The sequence below is a fragment of the Chrysemys picta genome, chromosome 2 (genome assembly GCF_011386835.1).
Source record: "Chrysemys picta bellii isolate R12L10 chromosome 2, ASM1138683v2, whole genome shotgun sequence".
Lineage (NCBI taxonomy): Eukaryota > Metazoa > Chordata > Testudines > Emydidae > Chrysemys > Chrysemys picta.
Window position 1 is genome coordinate 65,563,109 of NC_088792.1, and position 23,699 is coordinate 65,586,807.

At 43.1% G+C, this 23,699-nt stretch overlaps 1 protein-coding gene across 4 annotated transcripts; it reads left to right on the forward strand.

Annotated features, from left to right (window-relative positions):
• Positions 1-1,226: 1,226 nt before the first annotated feature.
• Positions 1,227-23,400, forward strand: NFE2L3 (NFE2 like bZIP transcription factor 3). Of its 4 annotated transcripts, XM_065583377.1 has the most exons (6): positions 1,393-2,023; positions 15,108-15,284; positions 16,617-16,700; positions 17,149-17,256; positions 17,894-17,932; positions 21,634-23,400. In XM_065583377.1, the coding sequence occupies exons 1-5, from the start codon at positions 1,544-1,546 to the stop codon at positions 17,918-17,920; spliced, it is 876 nt and encodes a 291-aa protein (XP_065439449.1). In that variant the 5' UTR covers positions 1,393-1,543; the 3' UTR covers positions 17,921-17,932; positions 21,634-23,400. The 4 variants fall into 4 exon arrangements, with proteins under 4 accessions (XP_005290938.2, XP_065439449.1, XP_065439448.1 ...); XM_005290881.4 differs by lacking the exon at positions 17,894-17,932 and having other exon boundaries at positions 1,227-2,023; XM_065583376.1 differs by lacking the exon at positions 17,894-17,932 and having other exon boundaries at positions 21,912-22,096.
• The last annotated feature ends 299 nt before the right edge of the window (positions 23,401-23,699 follow it).

The window sequence follows — 23,699 nt, forward strand, 5'->3', positions numbered from 1 at the left end:
TGGGGCCTGGCACGGGCACAGGGGACTACCACATAGAGCAGATTCTAGGCCTAACATGCTAACATTATTAAGCACAGTCTCATTATTTTGTCCCTTGCTTTTAAAAACGGAAATGCAATGCATAAAAGCCTTTAGTGCACTCTTAAGCGTGCAATCCTAACATCTGTCAGAAAATGAAAGTGTTATGCAACAAGAGTGGTCATTCTGTTTCATTAAATTCACATGGTATTTTCTATTCTTGGTTAAATCAGTATGTATAAAGCCAGGGCCGGTTCCAGGCACCAGCTTGTCAAGAGGTGCTTGGGGCAGCCACTCTGAAGAGGGGCCGCACGTCCAGCTATTCGGCGGCAATTCGGCAGACGGTCCCTCACTCCAGCTCAGAGCCAAGGACCTCCCGCCAAATTGCCACCACAGATCGCAATCGCGATCGCAGGGGTTTTTTTTGGCTGCTTGGGGCAGCCAAAACCCTGGAGCCGGCCCTGTATACAGCGCTATGGGTGTGGGTATGAATTCAACATGTAATATACAGAGTCTGCAATATGGCTGAACCAATTAGCACTACTGATGGGAATTGGAAAAGTGACTTATTAGACACGCCTCCTTAAGCTGGCTCCTCTGTCTCCGTCCGAGAATACAGCAAGTACAAGGACGGGGGTGGTGACAGTAGCCAGCGAAGATCGGTACAGTACACTAACAACCCCCCCTGGGTTGCTGTGGACGGCGCGACGCAGAGTAAAAATGGGAGGGGGGACTTCAATCCCCAGAAAGCTTTGCGTCTTTCCCCGATCGCCGACGCGTTCCGGCTCCTCCTTTCGTTAGGATACACAGACAGGAGGCACGTTTATTCCCCGCTGCGCAGCTCCTCCAGCGCCTCACCCAGCCCCAGTTGCTAACTTGCTCCTGGAGCCGAGCCAGCAAGGCAGAGTTAAAGTGACAGGAGAACAACAAAGCGTCCGACTGCGGAATATCCTCCCCCGCGAAGTTGTGGAGCCCGGCCTGAAAAATGACTCGGAGCGGCCGAGGGCCGCCCGGCTCTTGGGAGCGCGCTGCGGGGGGCAGAATGACTGAGTGTCTAATGCACGTGCCGCTGCTGCTGCGGGGCTGGCTGTGCGGTGGGAGGGGCAAGTCCCGTCCCCCCTTCTGAGCACATGCTCCCAGGCGCCAAGGGCTGTGGCCCGGCCTGAAGCCGGGAGGCTCCACCCCACACTCCGGCTGCCTCTCTCCGCGGCCAGGGCTGGAGGGTGCGATCCAGGGGCAGGTGGCCCAGCCCAGCTGCCTGTGGCGGTGGCGGCAACATCCCAGCAGCGGGTGCCCCCGGCCCGCCCCGTCGCACTCGCCGCCCTAGGGAAGGGCCGGTCGCTTCGTGGCTCACTGCGGGAGCCGGAGCGGCAACAGCGCGCTTGGCTCCTTTGTCTGGTTTCTCTTTCCCTTCCCGGCACAGACACACACACGTGCTGCCCCGGCCTCCCCTGGGGGCGCATCGCGGGCAGCGGGAGCCAGAGCCCGGCTGCTGGCGAGCCGCTGGGGAGCTGCCCGAGCGGAGATGAAGCCCCTGACTAGGCGCTGCTGCTCCGAGGAGGGGCTGCTGCTGCAGGTCACCCTCCTGCTCAGCCTGGCGGGGCTGCGGCTGGACCTGGATCTCCTCCGGCGCCGGGCCCCGGACACTTCCCACGCGGGGAGCAGCCCTCCGCACCCTAAGTGCCCAGAGCGGGACTGGGACCGGCTGCTGCTGCTCCGGGAGGTGCGGGCGCTGGGGGGCCCTTACATCCCCAGCACCAGCCTGGACGCCTGGCTGGTGCACGCCGTGGCCGGCGAGGAGAATGGGGCGCTCCCCTCCTCGCCTGTCAGTGGCGCCGGCGGAGATGGCCCCAGCGAAAGCGGTGCCCAGGAGGGCCCCGATCACCCCCGCTCCGTCCGGGGGAGCAGCCTGCAGCAGCAGGCCCAGGAGGAAGGGGATGGAGGAGTTGCAGCGGCCCCCGGAGCCGAGCCCAGCCCTGGGGGAAGTGACTGCCCTATCCTAGAGGTAAGGGGCAGGGGAGGACACAGCATCGCTCCCCGCCTGGGGTTTGGAGTCCGGAGATAGCTTGGGGACCCATAGGGCGGGGAGGTGGGGCGAAGACCTGCCTCCACTTCGCGCACCTTCTGCGGGTGAAAGCGGGTATCTGCAGATCGGAGAGGAGGAGGAGTCTCGCATGCCAAGGGGACATCCCAAGCATGGGGGGCGGGACACACATCCCCACCATACCTCGAGGATGCATCCAGGGCGAGATGCTCCTCACACTTTCTCCTTTTCTGGTTCTGAAATAACTGGGTGTTACATCGTGTTGCAAAACTACTGGGGAGGGGCCTGGAATGCTGGGACCAGCTGGCCTCCCCGCCCCCTTCCACAAAACAAAGCTTGGCAGAAGGAGGTTCAGGTTTGGATCTGAATGCCCCAACTTGCACCTGTCCCTATAATGGGATAAATCCTAAATGTTGAGCGGCCAACACACCCACGCCGAACTTCCAGGAAGCTTGGATCTCAAAATGCTTCTTTCTTTCATGATTCCCCAGCTGAGGAGGACGCAAATGCCGCCCTCACCCCTTGGAGACAGAGGTTTAATCTGAACATATTACTGTGTATCCTGTAATAAAAGGAGCAATGGGAAGGAAAAGGAGGCAGCTTCTTAAACTGTCAGAGCTTCTTCAAGAAGTGAGGACACAGGGTGATTTTTCTGCTGTCTGTAAAAAGACCTCCAAAACCAAATGATTTCATCTTGGGTGTGTGCTAAAAAAGTCTATACAGATAACAAGGTTCCATTATCTACTTTATTCACTCTAGCACCATAACTGTACACACTGATTATAAGTAATGTAGACCAAATAAATAAGTAATTTTGGCTCTGGAGAGGTTATAATCTAACAAAAGCAGGTGAACAACTGGGTCATCAAGCAGACTACAGTTTTCAATTAACTAAGCAGGGACACGTGACTATCCACGAGGACCCAATCCTGCAGAGATTTAACTATGTGTTTAACTTGACTCATTTTAAATTCTGTTGAAATCAGGGTTGCAGGATTAAGGCCTTAGCTGTAAGTATTTTCTTAATGTATGCACATGGACACTTTTAAAAGTAATTTATCCATGATCCATCAAAACTGGAACTGCACTATATAGTACTACTTGTGGTGAACTCACTATCTGATACCATGGTGGCAAGCAGTGATACATAGATGAATAATAACATTGAGTTGTGCAAACATAATTGACATATTTTGAAATCTAAAGTAAAATAATACTTGGATGACCATACTTTTGCATACTAGATTGTAATCTCTGAGGGCTAAGATTTTTTCAATAACTTGAGTTCAGTGATCAGCTGCAACTGATGCTGTCTAATTATTAACAATCCTTACATTGTAGAAAACCTCTTAATTTTTCTTAACATTAGGATTTTGCACAAGGATTAGCTTGGTTATGATTCTGGACTGTATTGATATTATTTGTGTAGGTAGTTGCAGAACTAGTTTCTCCACCCTAACCTAAAGGGATCACTGTACTGGAGTGAGGAATGATTCATTTTCTGTTCTAATTTAGCTCTGGACCTCTCTGGAGCCCTACTTCCCTAAAGTATAGAATGGTTGAGAGAGAGACTAATAAACTGAATCCCAAATCTCAATACTCTTGAGTTGAAATATAAATGGATTCCTAGAATGAAAAATCCAGTGTCTTCTCCACCAAATTATCTAGCTTCCTAATAAATTAACAGGCACAAAATGTATTGTAATTTGACCTCACCCTCCCTGATTGACCTAACCTCGTTATCTCCAGACTGATTCTTGCCAGCATATTTATACCTGCCCCTGGAAATTTCCATTACATGCATCCGACAAAGTGGGCATTCACCCACGAAAGCTTATGCTCCAATACATCTGTTAATCTTAAAGGTGCCACAGGACTCTCTGTTGCTTTTTAATGAAAAATACAGTGGCTGATGTATCCTATCTGGGCATGCAATCATTTACCACACAGTTTGACCTGTTTTTCTCTTTAGTCCTCTGAGAGAAGACGTAGTATTATGAAAGCTTGTCAGTCTTTAAGAACAAGTAGAGCTGTATAGGTGTTCCTGCATTAGATTGTTACACAACAAACTGAGATCAGCGTAGCCTTGGTATTTACTGTGATGGAACCAGACTGTCATTAAATGGATTTTTGTAATAAAATATAGGCTTCACAATAATGTTTTGTTGCCTTACTAATCAATCCAATCAAATATTAGCACTCGTAAAAATATGGCTTGTAGAGTAAAAAATTAAATAAATAACTAATAGCCTTGTAAAATTAATGGAACTATCTTTAGCATGTTAAAAGTGACATTATTTATGTGAATAAGCTATTCACTGCACAATACTACTCACACGAGTAAAGTTAAACATGTGTACATCTTTTTTTCCTGGATCACACACATAAGATTATATTATGTAAACAGAAGACTTCAAATTGTAGCAATGCAAAAATTATAAATTGATGTCCCATGGATTCTTACTGAAAAATTTGCTCAAGAAATAAGTAAGGAGGAGTTTGAATGCAGAGAGGGAGAAAAGTCAATGTTGGAAAAGGGACCAAGACAAGGGTAGAAAAAGAATATAATATTTTGGGTCGTGCTAGAATTTTATATAGCGAATGAGTGGGACCCATTTTCTAAAAACACCTTTAAAGGTATGACTATGGAGTTTTAAAGATCTCAGCATAGTAACCATGCCTTCGTGGGTCACAATTGAGAATACCAAATTCAGGACAAACTGCTGAGAAATACACCCCAAAACTGGTGGTTATTCCCCCATAATGTATACCAACCAGGAACAAAAGTAAACTTCTGTTTCAGCACACTGGCTAACAAGAAATCAGAAAAGCAGTTTCCCTAGGCATTCCAGTCCTTGAATTACCACCAAAAAAACTGGATTTAAAAATGAGTGGTTCTTAAAAATCAATCTCATCAAATAAAAGGTTCTTCTGATCCCAAAGGACCAGCCACACACCCAGGTCAATATATAACTCAGATCTTACCCCAAAATTACGCTGATGCCAATCCTTTAATATCTAAGATCTAAAGGTTTATTTATAAAAAGAAAGAAAGGTGAGAGTTAAATTGATTAAAGGAATAAAATACATAAAATAAATGCAAAGTTCTTGCATCAGGCTTGTAGCAATGATGGAATAAACTGCTGACTTAATAAGTCTCTGGTTGCTTCCAAATCATTGGAAAGACCTCAGTCCCTTAGTTAGAATGCTCCCATTTGTACAAGTCCATAGTTCAGAGATTTGAGCAGGAAAGGGACAAAATGGAGGTGTTTGCTGGGCCTTTTATAGCTTCTGCCATGTGGAGGGATACCCATTGTTTCAAACAAAGCCCTCAGCAGTTAGTGGAAAATTACAGGTAAAAGAGGGGGTTTGGAGTCATATGGGCAAGTCACATGTCCATGCATAATTTTGCTTAGTTTTTGCAGGAAACCATTACCTATACTTCAAATGGAAAGTTCACAGAAAAGTCCATTCAGTGTAGATCGGTGCCTCCCTGGTCCATTGTGAGTTGTGTCCTTTTGATGGGCCACCTAATTTACATAGTCTCTCCAAGATGTGCTGGCTAACTACCTTGTGGGTGTTACCCCAGGAGCAAACATTTGAAATCCAGGTATAGAGCCAATACTCATAACTGCAAATACAAAAACGATACATGCATACAGATAGCATGATAATAACCAGCAAATCATAACCTTTTTATAGACATCTTACATGCCACATTTTGCACAAGATTTGTTGCAAATATATAACAGTGGTTGCAACAATGTTCTATATGGTCATATTTTAATCAGATAACATCACAGACCCATTTTCCAAAAACACCTTAAAAGGTGTGAATATGGAGTTTTAAAGATCTTAGCACAGCACGTTATGATGTCATTCTTATTATCCATGTTGCAAGAGCATCTATCCTCAAAGACACAGGAAGACACAATCCTTGCCTCAAGGAGCTTTCAGTACAAGAAAGAAGTTCACAATCTAAGGCCCTGTTCTGCAAAGACTTATGCATGAGAGTTGTCCCATTAAATTCAACGGGACTGTGTACATACATAAGGTACTCACGTGTAAGTGTTTTAAGGAGTGGGATGTAAGAATTGGAGTAGAACTTTCCTTTCAGAGGCATTGGGGTTTGCTGCTTTTCATTCAAGAGAAACAGGTAGGGACTGTTTGGGTCAGAAGACTGGTAATGGAATATGGAACTTTGTGATGGCTGTATTACTTGCCTATGTGGTCAACATCACAGCAACCAGTATTACAGCTGACATTAATCAGCACCTGGCTGGCAGTCTTGGCAGAGATTCCCAAGACCCGAGTGAGCATTGAAGCTGAACTCCTGACTCACTCCTGTATGGGACTCTGTCCAACTCAGGAGTGAGACACATTGCCAGTGCTGGGGAAGGCTATGTCCCCCACCCAAGCTGGATTTGCTGTGTAGCTTAGCTCCATTTTCCAGGGCTGTGTTTGTCTGGTACCTTGTGCAAGTACTGAATTCACACACACAATTAAAAAATGCCTGCTTTAACTATTAATTTAATTGCATTGTTTATAAATTATGAAAGTAAGGGAAGCAAGAGCTAATTCAATAATGTTATTGTTTGTTTTCATAACTGTCTACAAGTCCATGTTTGGGGATCTTATTTTAGGGTAGTTATATATGGCCTGTTAATAGTGCCCAATAAATTCTGCCATCTTTTTTTAAGGCAAGAGCAGTTGAGGGAGCTAAGATTCTATAAGGATATAACCTGACCCCTAATTTTAAACTTATTGAAAGTCTTTACATGGCATTAGTCTATTTGAATTGTACAGTATAATTGCTTTTTCCAATGAATGTTGTCGTTTCAGTGAAGTAATGCAGATTTAGTTTTTGTAATGCAATTCTTAAATTCATATTGCTGGTAACAAAATATGATCATAGAAATGTAGGGCTGGAAGGGACCTTGAGAGGTCATCAAGTCCAGCCCACTGCACTGAGGCAGGACCAAGTAAACCTAGACCATCCCTGACAGGTATTTGTCCAGCCGGTTCTTGAAAACCTCCAATGATGGGGATTTCACAACCTCCCTTGCAAGCCGATTCCAGAGTTTAACTACCCTTATAGTTAGAACATTTTTCCTAATATCTAACTTAAATCTCCCTTGCTGCAGATTAAGCTCGTTACTTTTTGTCCTACCTTCAGTGGAGGTGGAGAACAATTGATTATCATCTTCTTTATAGCAGCCATTAACATATTTGAAGACTGTTTTCGCCCTCTCCCCCTTCCCCCCCCCCACCAGTCCTCCTTTCTCAAGACTAAAATACCATTCTTTAACCTTTCCTCAGAAGTCAGATTTTTCTGAACCTTTTATCATTTTCATTGCTGTCCTCTGGACTCTCTCCAGTTTGTCCACATCTTTCCTGAAGTGTGGCACCCAGAATTGGACACAGTACTTCACCTATGCTGAGTGGAGCAGGAGTTACCTCCCCTGTCTTACATATGACACTCCTGTTAATACACCTCCGAATATTAGCTGTTTTACAACTGCATCACATTGTTGGCTCATATTCAATTTGTGATCCACTATAACCCCTAGATCCTTTTCAGCAGTATTACGGCCTAGCCAGTTATTCCCCATTTTGTAGCTGTGCATTTGATTTTTCCTTCCTGAGTGAAGTACTTTGCATTTGTCTTTATTGAATTTCATCTTGTCGAATTCAGACCAATTCTTCAGTTTGTCAAGGTCCTTTTGAATTCTAATCCTGGTCTCCAAAGTGCTTGCAACCCACTGTTAACTTCGTATCATCTACAAATTTTATAAGCATGCTCTCCATGCCATGAATGAAAATATTGACTAATGCCGGACCCAACACTCAGTGGTGGTGTGTTCTGATTGTGCGTCTTACAGCATGCTGCAATGTGCCTAGGGTTTGAAAGAGCCACATGAAGCAAGAGGGCCAGAACAGTAGAGTGTGGGTCAGAATTGGAGGGCTAAACCTTGAGAAGTGTCTTGACATGTGCAATGCAATCTCAAACATGTGGGAGGGCACTCTGGATGTAGGATGTGCATAAGAGGCATTTATGGGAGAGAGTCAGGGGCATGCTGAGGCATGCCAGGGAGGCAGAGGCTAGGGGGTGAATTGCAGGAAATGAAATGCAGACAGGAGCAAAGGTGAGGTCAAAGAAGTCTGAATTTGATGTAGAAGCAGATCAGCAGTCAGGACCAGTGATTCAAAGAGAAGGTGACCCGGTCAGGGAAGAGGACTTTTCTACAGCAAGTAACAGACTTGGGAGGATACACTGCTAATTGTGATGGATCAAAAGAAAGAGACTTCAGTAGTGGACATGAGAAATGACCAGGGTTTTAGCAGTAAGGATGGTAAGGAAAGGACGGATGTTTTTCTTATAGAGGAAGTACTGGCAGGATTTAGTGACGGGATGGGAGTAGTGGAAAAGGAGAGAGAGGAGTCAAATATAGCACCAAAGTTGTGTGATTTACCAACTGTGAGAACAGGGGCATTGTTGACAATGATAAAGAGGGGAGTGGTGAGATGGGTATTTTTGGGGAGGAGGACAGGTGAAGGAGAAAAGGAGTACCTTGTTCACTATGGTCAGCCTGAGGGAGGGACTATATTTCTTCCTGGAAGTCTAGAGACACTTGCAGATGTAGGACTGAACAGAGAGGGAGAGGATAGGGAACAGAGGTAGATTTGGGAGTTGTCAGCATAGAGACTTTAATTAACACCATGAGAATGGATGAGGTTGCTCAGGTGTATGGTGTTGTAGGAGAAGAGGAGGAGGAGGGAGCCCTGAGAGACTCTATTAGAAAGGAGAAGCTACCAAGGGGAAGAGAGTAGGAGAATCCTGTCAAGCACAGAATTACAAAAGCCCAAGGAGGAGGGAGTAACTGATAGTCAAAGGCAGCAGACAGCTTGAGCAGGATGAGGCTAGAGAAAAGGCCCCTGAACTTGGCAGAGAACCTAGTGAGAATGGCCTTAGATGAGTCAACAGGCTGGAAGTCAAAGTGCAGATCGATGAGAAAGATGGCGGAGAGGAAACTGAGGAAATGGGAGAAGAAGACTCCACAGAAGGAGTGTGGAGGTGGAGAGAGGAGGGCGATGGGGCTGTAGGTGGGAAAGTGAGGGTTAACTGTCTACACTAGAAATGTAGACACAGCTTATGCTGGCAAAAAAGTGCATGTAGAAGCCTGTATAACTTAAACCAGTTTGGTGAACAAAATAGGCTATAGCCGCAAAAGCACTCTTATGCTGGTATAACTGCAACTACATGAGGGCTTTTGTTAGTATAGAAATGTTGTCAAAAATCAACCCCCTAACTGGCATTGCTATACTGGCAAAAGTTTCTATTGTAGATTTGGTCATAGGAAGTGGATGAAGAGAACTCAGGAGGGAATAAAGGTCGAAGGGATGCATCAGTGGGTTAAAAGAGAATAGTAAATAAACATACAAGCTGCTGTGTTATACAGTTCACAAGTTTAGTATTTAGTATTTGTATTACTGTAGCACCTGGCTTCCTGGCCCATGACTCCTATTGGGCTAGGCACCGCACAAACACAGAACAAAATCCATTTTACAAATCACTTTGTCCTTTCTATTAATAGTTCTTCCTTCAGGCTGAAATTAACTCCTGGTGTAGAGGGCCAATGCAAGGCCAAACGCTTTGACTGAAAACCTAAAGGTCTATTCAATATTTTCTAGAAATGCTTTAAAAGACTAATTTTTGAGTGTTTTAAAGGGATCTCAGTGATTTTTCAAGTTATGAACTATACAGTAACTGAATCTGTGTAGTTTCCACATCTGTAGTAAGTTAATAAAAATACCATAGCGCTATGTATTTTGCTTCTAATTCTGTCCATCACTACTTGCATTCTGGAGGAGGAGTCATATGTATAAATGTGTGTGATATATTGCATACACACATTTAACAGCGTGTTTTCAAGTAAACATGATGGTTGACATAGTAGACCCAGTGCTGTGTAAATACTTCCCCTCCCCCACCCCGTGTCTGTTTGATCCAATAGAATAGACTGTCATGATTCTTCTGAAGCCAACAAGGGTATCTTCAATAGCGTGTGCCTATTTGCAGCCCAGAGTAAATTTTTGGGATTGAGATATTGAAAATAATAATAGATGTTAGATGGGTGCAGCATTTGAAGCCAGGGAATCAATATTCAGTTAGCCTAAATAACTAACTTGACTAATTTTAGCAATCTTAATAAAATGCCTAGACATGGTATTACATAAAATATGTAATCCAAGGCAGCCTGATTGTCATAATCCTGATATGTCCAGTGCTATGGTTTTATCTTCCAAACTTTTTAAACTGTGATTATATTTCAAAGGATAATGTCCCTTTCAGAGGACTTTAAATGTCTGTGTCTGAGGGAAAAAAAGATGTTTTGTTTCATTATGAATGTAGAGGACTGACTTGATACATGTTCTTTTTTAGTCCAGATTAAGCAGATGTCAAACTATTTGTAGAATTAATTATATGTAGCTTATTTAAAGTACACAGACAAATAGCAGCAGCAGTAATCAGATAGCAAGCAGCTGTATAAGAACTAGATATTTTTATTACTTAATCAAAACATAGTAAAATAGACACTGCTGGTTGTGTAACCAGTATCTGTAGTTCTTTTGCACAGGTCTGTCTTGTACTGTGTGGTGTAAACTTGTGTAAAGTGCCATTTGACTTTGTTTAAAGTGTAGAGAACTTGGTGAAAAAAAATCACAAAAATGTTCAACCAGTGATGCTTCTTGCCAATTTAGCAGGACAAAGAATGCACTTCAGTTTAAGAGCAAGCTGTAGCTTGAGAAATCTTTTAACATCTATTTTTATCTTTGATAAAGTTATCTATAGTTTTACAAAGGAAAAGGGACAAAACAAAAACAAACAAACAAAAAAAACACATAGCAAAGCAACACACAGATTAACAACAACAATGGAGTGAGTATTTCCAGTCCAGGCTTAAAACTAAATATAATGGAAAGTGAATAACCAGCAATAAAAACAATGTCCACAAATAATCGAGGGTCAAGTTTGGAGCGTCTGCCTCACTGTGAAATGCATGATCTGAAGCAATGATGGGTAGAATGGCAGCGAATGCTGGTTTGTACTGTCTGCTCCTACTAGAGACCTCTTTCCCATCTGTGTCTTAATACTTTGCACTCTTTAAACATTAGTTATGAACTTAGTCCATATTGTTACTTCAATGTTAAAGATTGGTAAACTGAAGCTGAGAGGTTAAGTGATTTGTCCTAGATTGCACACCAAGCAAATGCCACAACCAGGATTAAGAACCCAGGCCTCCTAGATGCAAGGCTGATGCCTAATCCACTAACCAGATTTACTCCCAAATTCTATTCTCTAATGTAATTAAAATCAACAAGTGTCAGAGGTGAGAATAGAATTTGGGATTCCCTGGCTCTCAGCATTGCGCTTAGTGCACTAATCCAGAGGTGTCAAACACTCAGCCTGTTCAACATGTTGCAGTATTTTTCAGAACCTACAGATCTGAAGGTTTTTGTTTGTTTGTTTGTTTTGTTTTGTTTTTTAGAGTAAGTCTCTACATAACAATGGCCACTCTGGGTCAGACCAATGGTCCATCTAGCCCAGTGGTTCTCAACCTGCAGCCTGCAAGTTGCTTACAGCCCAATCAGCACACAGCTGTGTCCCATGTGACATTCTCAGGGCTATACAGATAGTATATATATTGTGTGGATGCAGCCTACATAATACATAGAGAGCTGCATATGTGGTCCGCAATGGTAAATAGGATCAGAACCACTGATCTTGCCAAGTATCCTATCTTTTGACAGTGGCCAATGCCAGGTGCTTCAGAGGAAATTAACACACCAGGTAATGATATCCTATCTCCTAGAACTGGAAGGGACCTTGAAAGGTCATCAAGTCCAGCCCTCTGCCTTCACTAGCAGGACCAAGTACTGATTTTGCCCCAGATCCCTAAGTGGCCCCCTCAAGGAGTGAACTCACAACCCTGGGTTTAGCAGGCCAATGCTTAAACCACTGAGCTATCCCTCCCCCCATATCAAGTGATCCATCCCCTGTTGCCCATTCCCAGATTCTGGCAAACACAGGCTAAGGACACTTCAGGTTTTGCATCTCTGCCCATCCTGGCTAATAGCCATTGATGGCCCTATCCTCCATGAACTTTAGTTCTTTTTTGAACCCTGTTATAGTCTGGGCCTTCACAACATCCTCTGGCAAATAATTCCACAGGTTGACTGTGAGTAGTGTAAAGAAATACTTCCTTTTGAGTGTTTTAAACCTGCTGCCTATTAATTTCATTTGGTGACCCCTAGTTCTTGTGTTATGAGAAGGAGTAACTAATACTTCTTTATTTACTTTCTCCACACCAGTCATGATTTTATAGACCTTAATCATATCGCCCCTTAGTCATCTCTTTTCCAAGCTGAAAAGTCCCAGTTTTATTAATCTCTCCTCATGTGGAAGATGTTCCATACCCTAAATCATTTTTGTTGCCCTTTTCTGAACCTTTTCCATTCCAATATATCTTATATGAGATGGGGCGGTCACATCTGCACGCAGTATTCAAGATTTGGGCGTACCATGAATTTATATAGAGGCAATATGATATGGCTCTAGCCCTTATGGGTTATATAGAAAATCTTCCAAATATGACTTCTGCGGAGTTGTCTTCCTGAGTCTGCAGACAATCTGGAACAATGGCTCTGAGAAGTGTGAACTTCCCCACCCCATTGATCTCATTGGATATGAACGCTAAAGCCTATGCGGGTCCTGGCCTCCTGAAGTGATAGGAAAGGATCTGAAAGCTATCTTTGAATTGGTGGTGGCAGTAAAGGCATGAAAACCACTGACTTTTGTAGAAATATTTGACCACTGTTTTTGCCCTTATAAAGGAACTAACCATTCTGAAGCATCAGAAAAGAGTTGTCTTCCTGATGATGGAACAGCTGTTAAAGGCTAGCCTAACTACACAATAGGCTTATAGCAGGCTATCAGCTGTTGCATATGTCCATTCTAGGCTAATGCAATTTCAAAAGCTTTGCATTATCTACACTGCAAACACGTGTCCATTACTGTTCACAAAGCTGCTGCGGCCCAATCCCCCCTCCCAGAGGTGGGATGAGGTTGCGCCCTTTAAGTTTCTGCTATGAATCCTGAGGATGCTGTCTATGTTGCCTCCCCATTCATAATTTTCTATTTATCCTTACCCTTTGGGACACCACATTGCGGCTGTTATCCTGCAAGCTAAAGATTCCTTCATGCCACTCCTCAGTCATCCAGAAAGGTTGCTTTTGAGGGGTGGATTTGCTCTTTTATGCTGGGCTGAACACTCTGTATTGCTTTCAGCATGCTGTACACCTGCTAGCCAGGGGGAGCAGCTGCAGGTTTTTATACCTATTTATCCATGACTTTATATCTCAGTTTTTGATTGAGATAGTAATGAATTATATTAATTTTTGTCAAATATAGGCCAGTTCTTTCTGGAATTAAAGACGTATCTCTGATTGTACAAACACTTGTGTGGGTGAATTATTGTTTGCACAGATGTAGCCCTACTGAACTCATGTAAGCATGTGCAGGAACACGACCTTAGTTATTGCAGACTGAAAATCTCACATCCTAAACTGCCTTCCACTGGCATTCTACTGGGGGGGGGGGATTATATTTAAAATTTTTGCAAACAAATTGCTTCCTGATCTTTGTTCATAACAAGCAAGTTCTCTGATCAGTTCCACATATCTGACTATTTTCTCAGTTGCAGTTATATTGAAGTCTCCTTATTAGTATCTGGAAATTGTATATTATATATTGTGTGTATATATATATATATATGTTATATACTGGGTAAAGACTTGCATCAGAGGGATTGATTAATGCACTTGATGCCTGTTTACCATTGGAAACGACTATATTTAAAATTAAGGGTTCCCTTATGACTTTTGAAAAAGTGATATAATAAAATTAAGGTCCTAAGTTACTTTGTTTCCCAAGAACATTTAGTACATTTTAAAATACTTTGTCTTTCTATGTTTTTAGCTTTATTGACAATTCAAATAATTTTGAGTCTGTTTTGTATCAAGTTGCACTTAAAAAAAACAGACACTTTTTGAAGTTCAGAAAAAGCTTTATATAGGAGAGAAACTGATACAAGCTGGAGAATGTATACAGTTCATGTCTGGGGATCAACAAAGCCTTAAACCTAAATTCATGGTGCTCCAACATGATTTTGGAACAGAGAAGGTAACACTTAGTATTCAATTGGAACCTACCTTTTCTGCTGTTGCAGAACATTCCATTCTAGAGAATGGAGTTAGCCATTGTAGACATTGTCTTTTTAGTTCTCGTTTGAAAGTTCCAGTATGTATGCTTCTGCTTCGCGTTCTTCTCAAACACCAGAAACAACATTATTCTGATTTCAGAATATTGAAAAGTTTTTGCTTTCAGTGTCTTCTGGATGTCATTCCAGAATAATGCACTGTATTGGAATATAGTCACAATGTATCCACCATGCAATGGAGTTTTAAGTTATATGCAGACAATTACAAAAATAACTTTTCTGACCCCCTCCTCCGTGACTGCCTACATAGAAACAAAATAGTTACTGTAATAGCAGTTGCAAACCCCTTCCTGCCATATCACCATGAGCACAATTTCATGTAAGTTCTGTGTCACTGCTTAGCATGTTTGTATATTAAAAACTTACGGTAGTGTCTGCTTTTATGTCCAACGCAATTGTGGGTCATCCTTTGCAGCTCTATACAATTCAGCTACCCCCTGCTGGTGAGTGAAGCAGAAGAATGTCTAGGTATACCATAAGGAGGGTCAGTATCCCCATATAAAACTGGAATTAGAGCATACATTAGTGTATTACACATGCAGAATTCTGTCCTACTTTAGTCCTAGTCTCAGCTTGTCATGTTATGACATTTATATATGATCATATATATGTTTCACTGGAAATTATATACTATGGCTGAATTAAGCAGGGGTGTCTTTTTAAAGATTACTTTTGGCATTAGTATACTTTTTCTGACTCTTCAGGATGTAGACTTGGAAACTGGTCAGGAAGCTTTGGATTACTATTATCCGCATAAAGGAAGTGAACAATCAGAATCACAAGAGGGGGAGGAGAAGATAAAGCAGGTGAATGAAGAAGAAAATGAAAAAAAGGCTAAACCTGAGGGGGAAGAGAGAGAAAATACAGATTCTAGCACTGAGGTAAGTGTAATGATACAAAAAAAACACACAACCTCTGGGTAAATGGTTTATCATTCGTTCTGTGAGTGCTATTAGGAAAATTAGTAAAGAGGCAATGTCTGGATGATATTCTGTAAATATGACATTCCCAATCTCCTCTCAAAAGTTAAGCTCCTTTACAAATATGGTTTCACCTTGAAACATTCTAATCCTTCCAAAATCAGTCATCTTAAAATTAGTTTTTATTTTATTCTGTTCATTCTAGTTCTGAAGACAGCAGACCTTCCCTCTCCAAGCTTTCAAAGTTAGCCACATAAATATTTGAGACAAGGATGCTAAATTATGCTGATTTCATATAGATGGTGCTTTATGCTCACAGGATTCAGTGTTAAGTAGGATTGGTCCCTAGGGGATTAAATTTTGGATGACTTGGTTGCCAATATCCAAGCGTTGTTGTATATTGAAGGAGGGGGGGGGAATTACACTAAGGATGGTTGCCACATTTTACAGTTACACTAAAGCATGGACTTAAAATCAAGTAGGCACTTTTGGTCTATGTTTCTTTGCAATCTGCAATAAAGGGATTGCTCCTTCTTTTCCACATGAGAGCTGAGAATTTAATTTCCAGTCATTTCGCCAGCAGCCCCTGCCTGTCACTACCAAATCTGTTTTCAACCTTTACTGGACTTAGAGGCTTCAAACGTGTTTCTACTGTTTGTCAGGATAGCGGGTGCAGCTTCATCAAGGAGGAAAGCACAAGCACTCCGTTTGTGGGGCAAATGTGATGCTTTTAGTTGTAGGATCATTCTGCTCCTCCTAACAGCATAGCATTTCCTCTTCCAGATGAAGGCTCTATGCAGGGCCAACAGCTCCAGCGCATCTCACTATATTGCACTGTTCCAAAGCAGCAGGAAGTTAAGGAGAGCACCTGGGCTCTTTTGTACTTCTGGCAGCTCCATCAAGGGCTTGAGGGACACCTTAAATTTTAATGGGATTACAGTGTTCCACCTAAAACTTCAACCTAAAGATGCTACTGACTGGTAGTGTGGCATCTGTGTGATGGTGGAGATGTGATAGAAAGCCAAGATTTGCTTAGGTTTTTGTATATTTCAGACCCTTGCTCAAAATTACAAACCATTGAATCTGCATTAGCTGATTTGCACTCATTTGTGTCTGATGGTTAGAGCCGACTGGACTGAAACCAGAGTGGGAGGAGCAAGGGAGGAGAGGGAGCTCTCCCTCTGTTTTTAGCAAAGAAGGGACTGTGCTCCCTTCCCCCACAACCCTTACTTTACCCCTTGTTTGTCTCTAAGAATTGTGCTTTTAAAAGTATTTTTGTTTCCTCCACCACAGAGCAACAGAAATTCCATAAATTCCTTTCCCTTCTTGGAGGACTATTTGCTGCTGCAGTCATCACAGACAGAAAATGCACGAGAGGTAAATGTGAAATCTCGAAGCTGTATTAGGCAATGGATTACAACTGGTATAGTTGGATAATTGGGATAGTCCATTTAATTTAATTAAAGAGTAAGCAGAGAGTATGTCACCAAGTCAGTTCAGTAATTTATCTGAAAACTGTTGTAAAAAGCTATTCTGGTCATTACCTTTTAGCATAGTCATTACTTACCAGCTTCCTGAATCTGTAAAATTACATAACTTATTATTTGAAAACTGTTTAAAAATTCCAGTTCTTCCCAGTGCCCCTCGATAATATTCAACAAGGCAGTTTATCTATGTAAAATAGATAAACTCATGCTTTTTCCAATTTATTACCAAATGTTGACAGTATTTTCACACTCTGTGTTTAGCAACCATGGGCCTTTTAATTGCTAACAGTTTAAAAAAACAACAACAGATCTTGAAAAACTTCCGTGTTTCTTTTAAGAGCATAATTGAAAACACCAGCTCTACCTCCCAGTCTACAGCAGGGCTAGTACGTGATAACTTCATAGAAGAAATATGGCAAGACTTTCTTCTGTCACCTGAGCTACAGGTAAGTGTAGTAGAGAACTTTAGGTATATATATTGTTCTTCTAAAAGTATACTCACATCTGACTTGTGCAAGTGCATCTGAGGCTAGGTCTACACTACCCGCCTGAATCGGCGGGTAGAAATCGATCTCTCGGGGATCAAATTATCGCGTCTTGTCGGGACGCGACAATCGATCCCCGAATCGATGCTCTTACTCCACCAGCGGAGGTCGATTTTGCCGCCGTCCTCACAGCAGGGTAAGTCGGCTCCGATAGGTCGAATTCAGCTATGCTATTCGCGTAGCTGAATTTGCATATCTTAAATCGACCCCTCCCCCCCCCATAGTGAAGACCTGCCCTGAGATTATTTGCTTAATGAGCTACAGTCTGATAAGCCCATTTGGATGTGAAAATATGTAGGCTTTAACTGTGTGGACACCTTGCCATACACTTCACAGTTGGTGAGGTGGAGAACATCGTTGGCTCCGTCTAGATGATGGAGCCAAGTATATGTCATCTGACTTTAAACAAATCCTTTCTACCATCCCCTTAAATAACCATTAGACAGAACTTCATAACCTAACATTTTTCTGTTCTGGAAGAGATGACATGTTATATGCTCGTTGGTTTATTCATAATACTTTTCTGTTTCAAATCCAGCTTCTGGCTCCAGACTTGGTTCTGTAACTGGACCGGTCGGTAGGTCTAATTTTGCTCTGTTATGTGTTTGTAAATCCCACTGTTTGCAAAGGGGGTTGCAGTTGCATAACTGAAAGCAGAAATAGGCCCTCACAATATGCAAAATATTGGGACAAGCATAGCTTCAGAATGTAAACAGATAAATCTGAATATCAGATTACATAAGTCTGCAAAATATTATAACCTCATTATTTGATAAAGGGTCTCTCCCCACTTCTCAGCTAATTTTTAATGCTTTAGAAATCCTATGTTACTAAAGTGTTATCTTTATGTACTGTGATATATTCACAACGAAGCACTGTACATAAACTAAGCTGTAAAGGAATCAGAGTTTATCTAAATTCTCAAACCTTACTTTATATTTCAAAGTATGTTTTGTGTCTAACTTTCCATAAATGTTACTAACATTTGGTACGTAACAGAGATTAAAGGGGGAAAATATTTCTTCATTTTTTTTTAATTTGTGCATTTGATAGTATTTTGTGTGCAGTGAGGTCTTTCCTCTGTTTGCCCTAGTCTTTTGCACAAGTTTTTTTTTCTTTCCAAAAGTAAGAAAATGTGGCTTAAAATGACATTTGCCAGATTTTGTCAGGGGCACATATAATACTTGAAACTACTTAATTAAAAAAAACCAACAGCTTTTAGTTAGTCTTCAGACTATTTTTTGAACATTGGACTTGATAAGAATCAGAGCAGCTACATTGAGTTCTAGAGACTGAATCAACAATTGACATAATTATTTTGTACTGTTAGGAGCTACAAAATATAACCAAGGTCTGTGTACTCTGCAACAGTGTGGATCTAAATGCCATGACAAGGTCTCTGGATTCTTTGGCACTCTAGCATATGGAAATTAGAGGTTATGCAGCAGTTTCATTTATATTGAAAGATAAAATAATAATGAATTCAATATGATAATGAATAATACAATCTTGCTTCCCCCTATTTTGTGTTAGCTGGAAATGCTAGAAGTTTTATATATAAATGTTGAAGGTGTTGATGGAGAGAGTAACCTGGAGGTTTTGACAGCAGGAGAGAGAACAGTTGGTGGTTTTAGTGGATGAGAAGGAAGGCAGTTTAAAGGTGTGTCTTTACTGTACAGTTAAGCCGTACTGTTACTCAGGTGTTGCCCCTAACACCTTTCTAATCCACACATACAAATATCTGACCTGAGTGTGATGGTGCTTTCAAACCGGGCTAGCTGTCCATCCTTCGGTATAGGCTAAAGTCCAAGTGATGCTTTCACTCAGGCTGGCCCCCTGCCCATTTTGCAGGGAGGACTCAGGCTAAACCACTAGAATGCTGGTAGTCCTTGAGTGCCTTCTCACAACTCCCCCCCCATCTGCCCAGAATGACAGACATGTTTTCCCACCATTCACTGGGAAAGACTCAGAGTAGCTCAGCTTGGTAAAGCACAAAGAACTATGGGACATGTCCCCAGAAGTCCTAGCAACACACATGAGTGAGTGCAGCACCAGTAAGGATACAGTAATTTGACTAAAGCAGGCCTGCACAACATGCGGCCTGGGGGCCGCATGCAGCCTGCGTGGGCTCACTGTGCGGCCCGCGGAGGTTGAGTAGGTGGGCTCACTGTGCGGCCTGTGGGGGGTTGAGTAGGCAAATGGACAGGCAGTTGCAGGGAGTGAGTCGGCGAGCCGGGGGAGGAGGGCTGAGGAGGTGAGCGGCAAATCGATGGCTGACCTGTTCTACTGATCTGGTCTGGCTCCCATCCCCTTTCCCAGGGCCAGCTCCAGGCACCAGCAAAACAAGCAGGTGCTTGGGGCAGCACATTTCTAGGGGCGGCATTCTGGCACCGGCCATCATAGGCGCCGACTCTGGGGCATGGGGAAATAGTGCCCCCCCCCCCAGCTTGCCTCCACTCCGCCTGCTCCCCTGAGAGCGCCACCGCCACTCTGCTTCTCCCCCCTCCCTCCCACGTGCGAAACAGCTGTTTCATGCAGCAAGGCTGGGAGGGAGGACAAGCCGAGTGGCGGGACACTCGGGGGAGGCGGCGGTGGTGGAGCAGAGGTGAGCTGGAGCGGGGAGTGGTTCCTCTACCCCCCCCGTTACTTCCTGCGCTCCCCACCCTAGCTCACCTCTGCTCCACCTGCTCCCCTAAATGCGCTGCCGCTCTGCTTCTCCCCCCTCCCTCCCAGGCTTGTCACGCGCAAAACCGCTATTTCGCGCAGCAAGGCTGGGAGGGAGGGAGGGAGGGAGGAGAAGCCGAGCGGCAGGCACTCGGAGGAGGCGACGGTGGTGGAGCGGGGAACAGTTCCTCTACCCCGCCCGTTACTTCCTGCTTTCCCCAACCCTAGCTCACCTCCGCTCCGCCTGCTCCCCTGAACGCACCACTGTTCCACTTCTCCGCCCTCCCTCGCCTGAGAGGGAGGGGGGAGAAGCGGAGCAGCAGCACACCCGGGGGAGCAGGCGGAGCGTAGGTGAGCTAGGGCGGGAGGTCACGGGGGGCCTGCAGGAAGCAATGGTGGGGGGGAAATGTGGCACACCGGGGGAGGAGGCAGTGCTGGGGATTTGGGGAAGGAGTTCAGAAGGGGTGGAGTTGCGGCGGGGCCGGGGGCAGAGGGGCACGAAAAAAAGGGGGGGCAGTCAAAAATTTTTTTGCTTGGAGCGGCAAAAATCCTAGAGCCCGCCCTGCCCTCTCCAAGTGTTGCAGCTGTCTGGAGGTGCCTGCCTTCCACGCCTTCCTCATTCATTCAACAGGGCAATTAATTATAAAGTGGGGGGGAAGATCTTATTCTACTTCTAGCAAAAAGACATTTTTCTTTTACCTTAATTATACTACCTTTGGGGCCCGCTATAACAAATTACCGAGGTTCAATACTACTGTTTCGGTGGGGTGACACTGGGGAAGGAGGGTTTGTTTCTGCGGGGCAGGTGGTGCTGGGGGGGGAGAGGGGGGTGTTTTGGCAACGCTGGGGGGGGGGGGTTGTTTTTGTGGGGCGGGTGGCGCGGTGTTGTGTTTTGGGTGGCGCTGGGGCGGGGTTGGTGGCTCTCGGGGGGTTTCGGCCCTCAGCTGTTTTCTGTGGAGTAATATGGCCCTCGCCACTTTATGAGTTGTGCAGGCCTGGACTAAAGCTTTGCAGTGTGGCTGCTCTTGCCTGGGCTAGGCTATCTGGATACTAATCACCTGAGTTATCTCTGCAGTGAGGACATACCCTGAGAGTGAGAGAGAAGCACATTGACTGGATTGGTCTTCCAGAATGATCAGTAAAATAGCTAATGTTGACATCTTAAAACTAAACAGGACAATTTACCAAGCCATTATGCTGAATGTGGCAGTTCATAACTCGCATAGCTTGTTTCAAGCTGTCGGCAGATTTGGGAAGACAGCACTGTAGTGGTTGGACTCTGCTCATGTTTTTAAATGGTTAGTTTCACAATGATGAGGGCTAAAAACATTTGTTTTTAATCTCTTAAATTTTAGAGGATAATTCTGTGTTAAGGGATGAAGGCTGTGGGAAATTCTACAGTCGTAGACTAGATAGACCCCATGTGTAAGTAGAAAATAGTTCTTCCAGACCACGTAATAGGAAAGTTTAGTGCTACGGGGGCTTCTAATAGTAGGGAGAATACTGAAAGAAAAAAGAGGAAATAAAAAAAGTGTGTAGGTATAGGTAAGGAATTTAGAAGTATTTACTTAGAAAAGTTGCTGATTCTATGTATTTTTTTCCATTTCCTTTTAGGAGATTTCACTGGGAGATTCTCAACCTGTTGCTAGTAGTAGTAGAGGCATGAATTCATTATCCTCTCACTACACTGTAAATTTGACCCAGGCTATTAGCCATGACGTTAGCCTCCATGAAGCTATGTTACTGAGATCAAACCACAGCACTAGGGTAAATCCAGAAATAAGGAGTGTACAGAGACAAGAGTCGTTTCTGCAGTTAAATTCTAGCATCACAAACCCCGAATCATTACTTAATGGGACTAATTGGGGGTTATTTCCATCTGTTGACATTAGGAACCTAACAAACCAGGATCTTCTTTCAGACCTTGATGAGAACATATTTGATGAGATAAATCTAATGGCATTAGTATTGGAAGAAGGTTTTGATCCTATAGAAGTCTCTCAGCTTTTTGAAGAACCTGACTCAGATTCTGGACTTTCTTTAAATTCAAGCCAGAGCACAACCTCTTCAACCAATTCTGATTCATCATCTGTTCCAACCTGCAATGAAGGTGCCGTTGGATACAGTAGCAATATAGAATATATTTCCCACAATGGCTTAGGAACTGTAGGGGGTCGTTACCCAGAGCATAGTAAACACTGCCATATGGACTATCAAAGCAATTCAGACTATTGTGGGGAATCCACACTTCAACATATTTTTCATAACCACACTTACAATCAGTTGCCAAATGAATTAGTATCCACTTCTAAGAATCATTCTTCATCATCTGGGAAATCAAACAAAGTAAAGGGCAGGTGCCTCACAGATAATCTTAGCCAGGATGAATGCTATGTGAAAGCCTTGAGAATTCCATTTTCTGTAGATGAAATTGTGAGCATGCCTACTGATGTGTTCAACAACATGTTATCGAAGTTCTATCTGACAGATACTCAAATATCGCTTATACGTGACATAAGGCGAAGAGGAAAAAACAAGGTTGCTGCTCAGAACTGCCGCAAACGTAAACTAGATGTGATCCTGAACTTAGAAGATGATGTGTGTAAGCTTCAAGCCCAAAAAGAAAGCCTTAAGAAGCAGAAATCTCAGTGCAATAAATCAATTAGCCGTATGAAGCAAAAACTAAATGACCTTTATGATGTAATTTTTAGTAGGTTAAGGGATGACCAGGGCAGACCTGTTAATCCAAGCCAGTATGCTCTTCATTGCAGTAGTAATGGCAGGGTTTTGATAATACCTAAGAGACTGGTCACATCAGAACAGAAACAAGATAACCAAAAAGAACAGAAACAAAAATAAGTAATATTAAGATCACTACATTATTTAGAACTCATTCTGCTGACAGTGTGGTGAAGATAGTGGCATAAATGCTGGAGGCCAAGAATGCTTATGAACATGTTAAAAAAGAAAAGAGACCCCAACTGTAATATTTTGAGACTTGTGCATGTGGCCTGCATCTTTAATTATTGGGATGGTTTTTATATATAAATATAGTAAATTGTCAACACTTAGAAGCTACAGCAGTAAAAACGTGCTAGTTTGACTGAGCTGGTGAAATGTAATTAGTCACTGGAGGATGCTAGGCCACCAGCAGAAATAGAATTTCTACTTAGTGTGGATTTATTGCCTTTAAATGAGTTTGCACACAGTATTTGCAAATAAATATTTCACTGACATAATTGTATGGAAAAAGGGTTGGAGAGAGCAGACAGGTATATAAGTTGTCACACTTGAAACTAGGAGACTTCTCCCTATTTTGTAGAGAAATTGAAGGATCAATGCAAACAAAAAAAAAAAAAAAAAAAAAAACACCCCGCAAAATTGAGATCAGTTGCAGATGGAGGGAAAAAACATTTTCTTCCTAACTACAAAACTCTTGGAAGGTAAAGTGGCCTTAGATTTTGATTTAGTCTATTAAAACTGGCAAATTTGTTAGTCTCTAAGGTGCCACAAGTACTCCTGTTCTTCTTTTTGCGGATACAGACTAACACGGCTGTTACTCTGAAACCAATTTTATAGGGACAGTCCTGATTTTTGGGTCTATTTCATATATAGGCTCCTATTACCTCCCACCCCATCCTGATTTTTCGCACTTGCTGGCTGTCTGGTCACCCTATCCT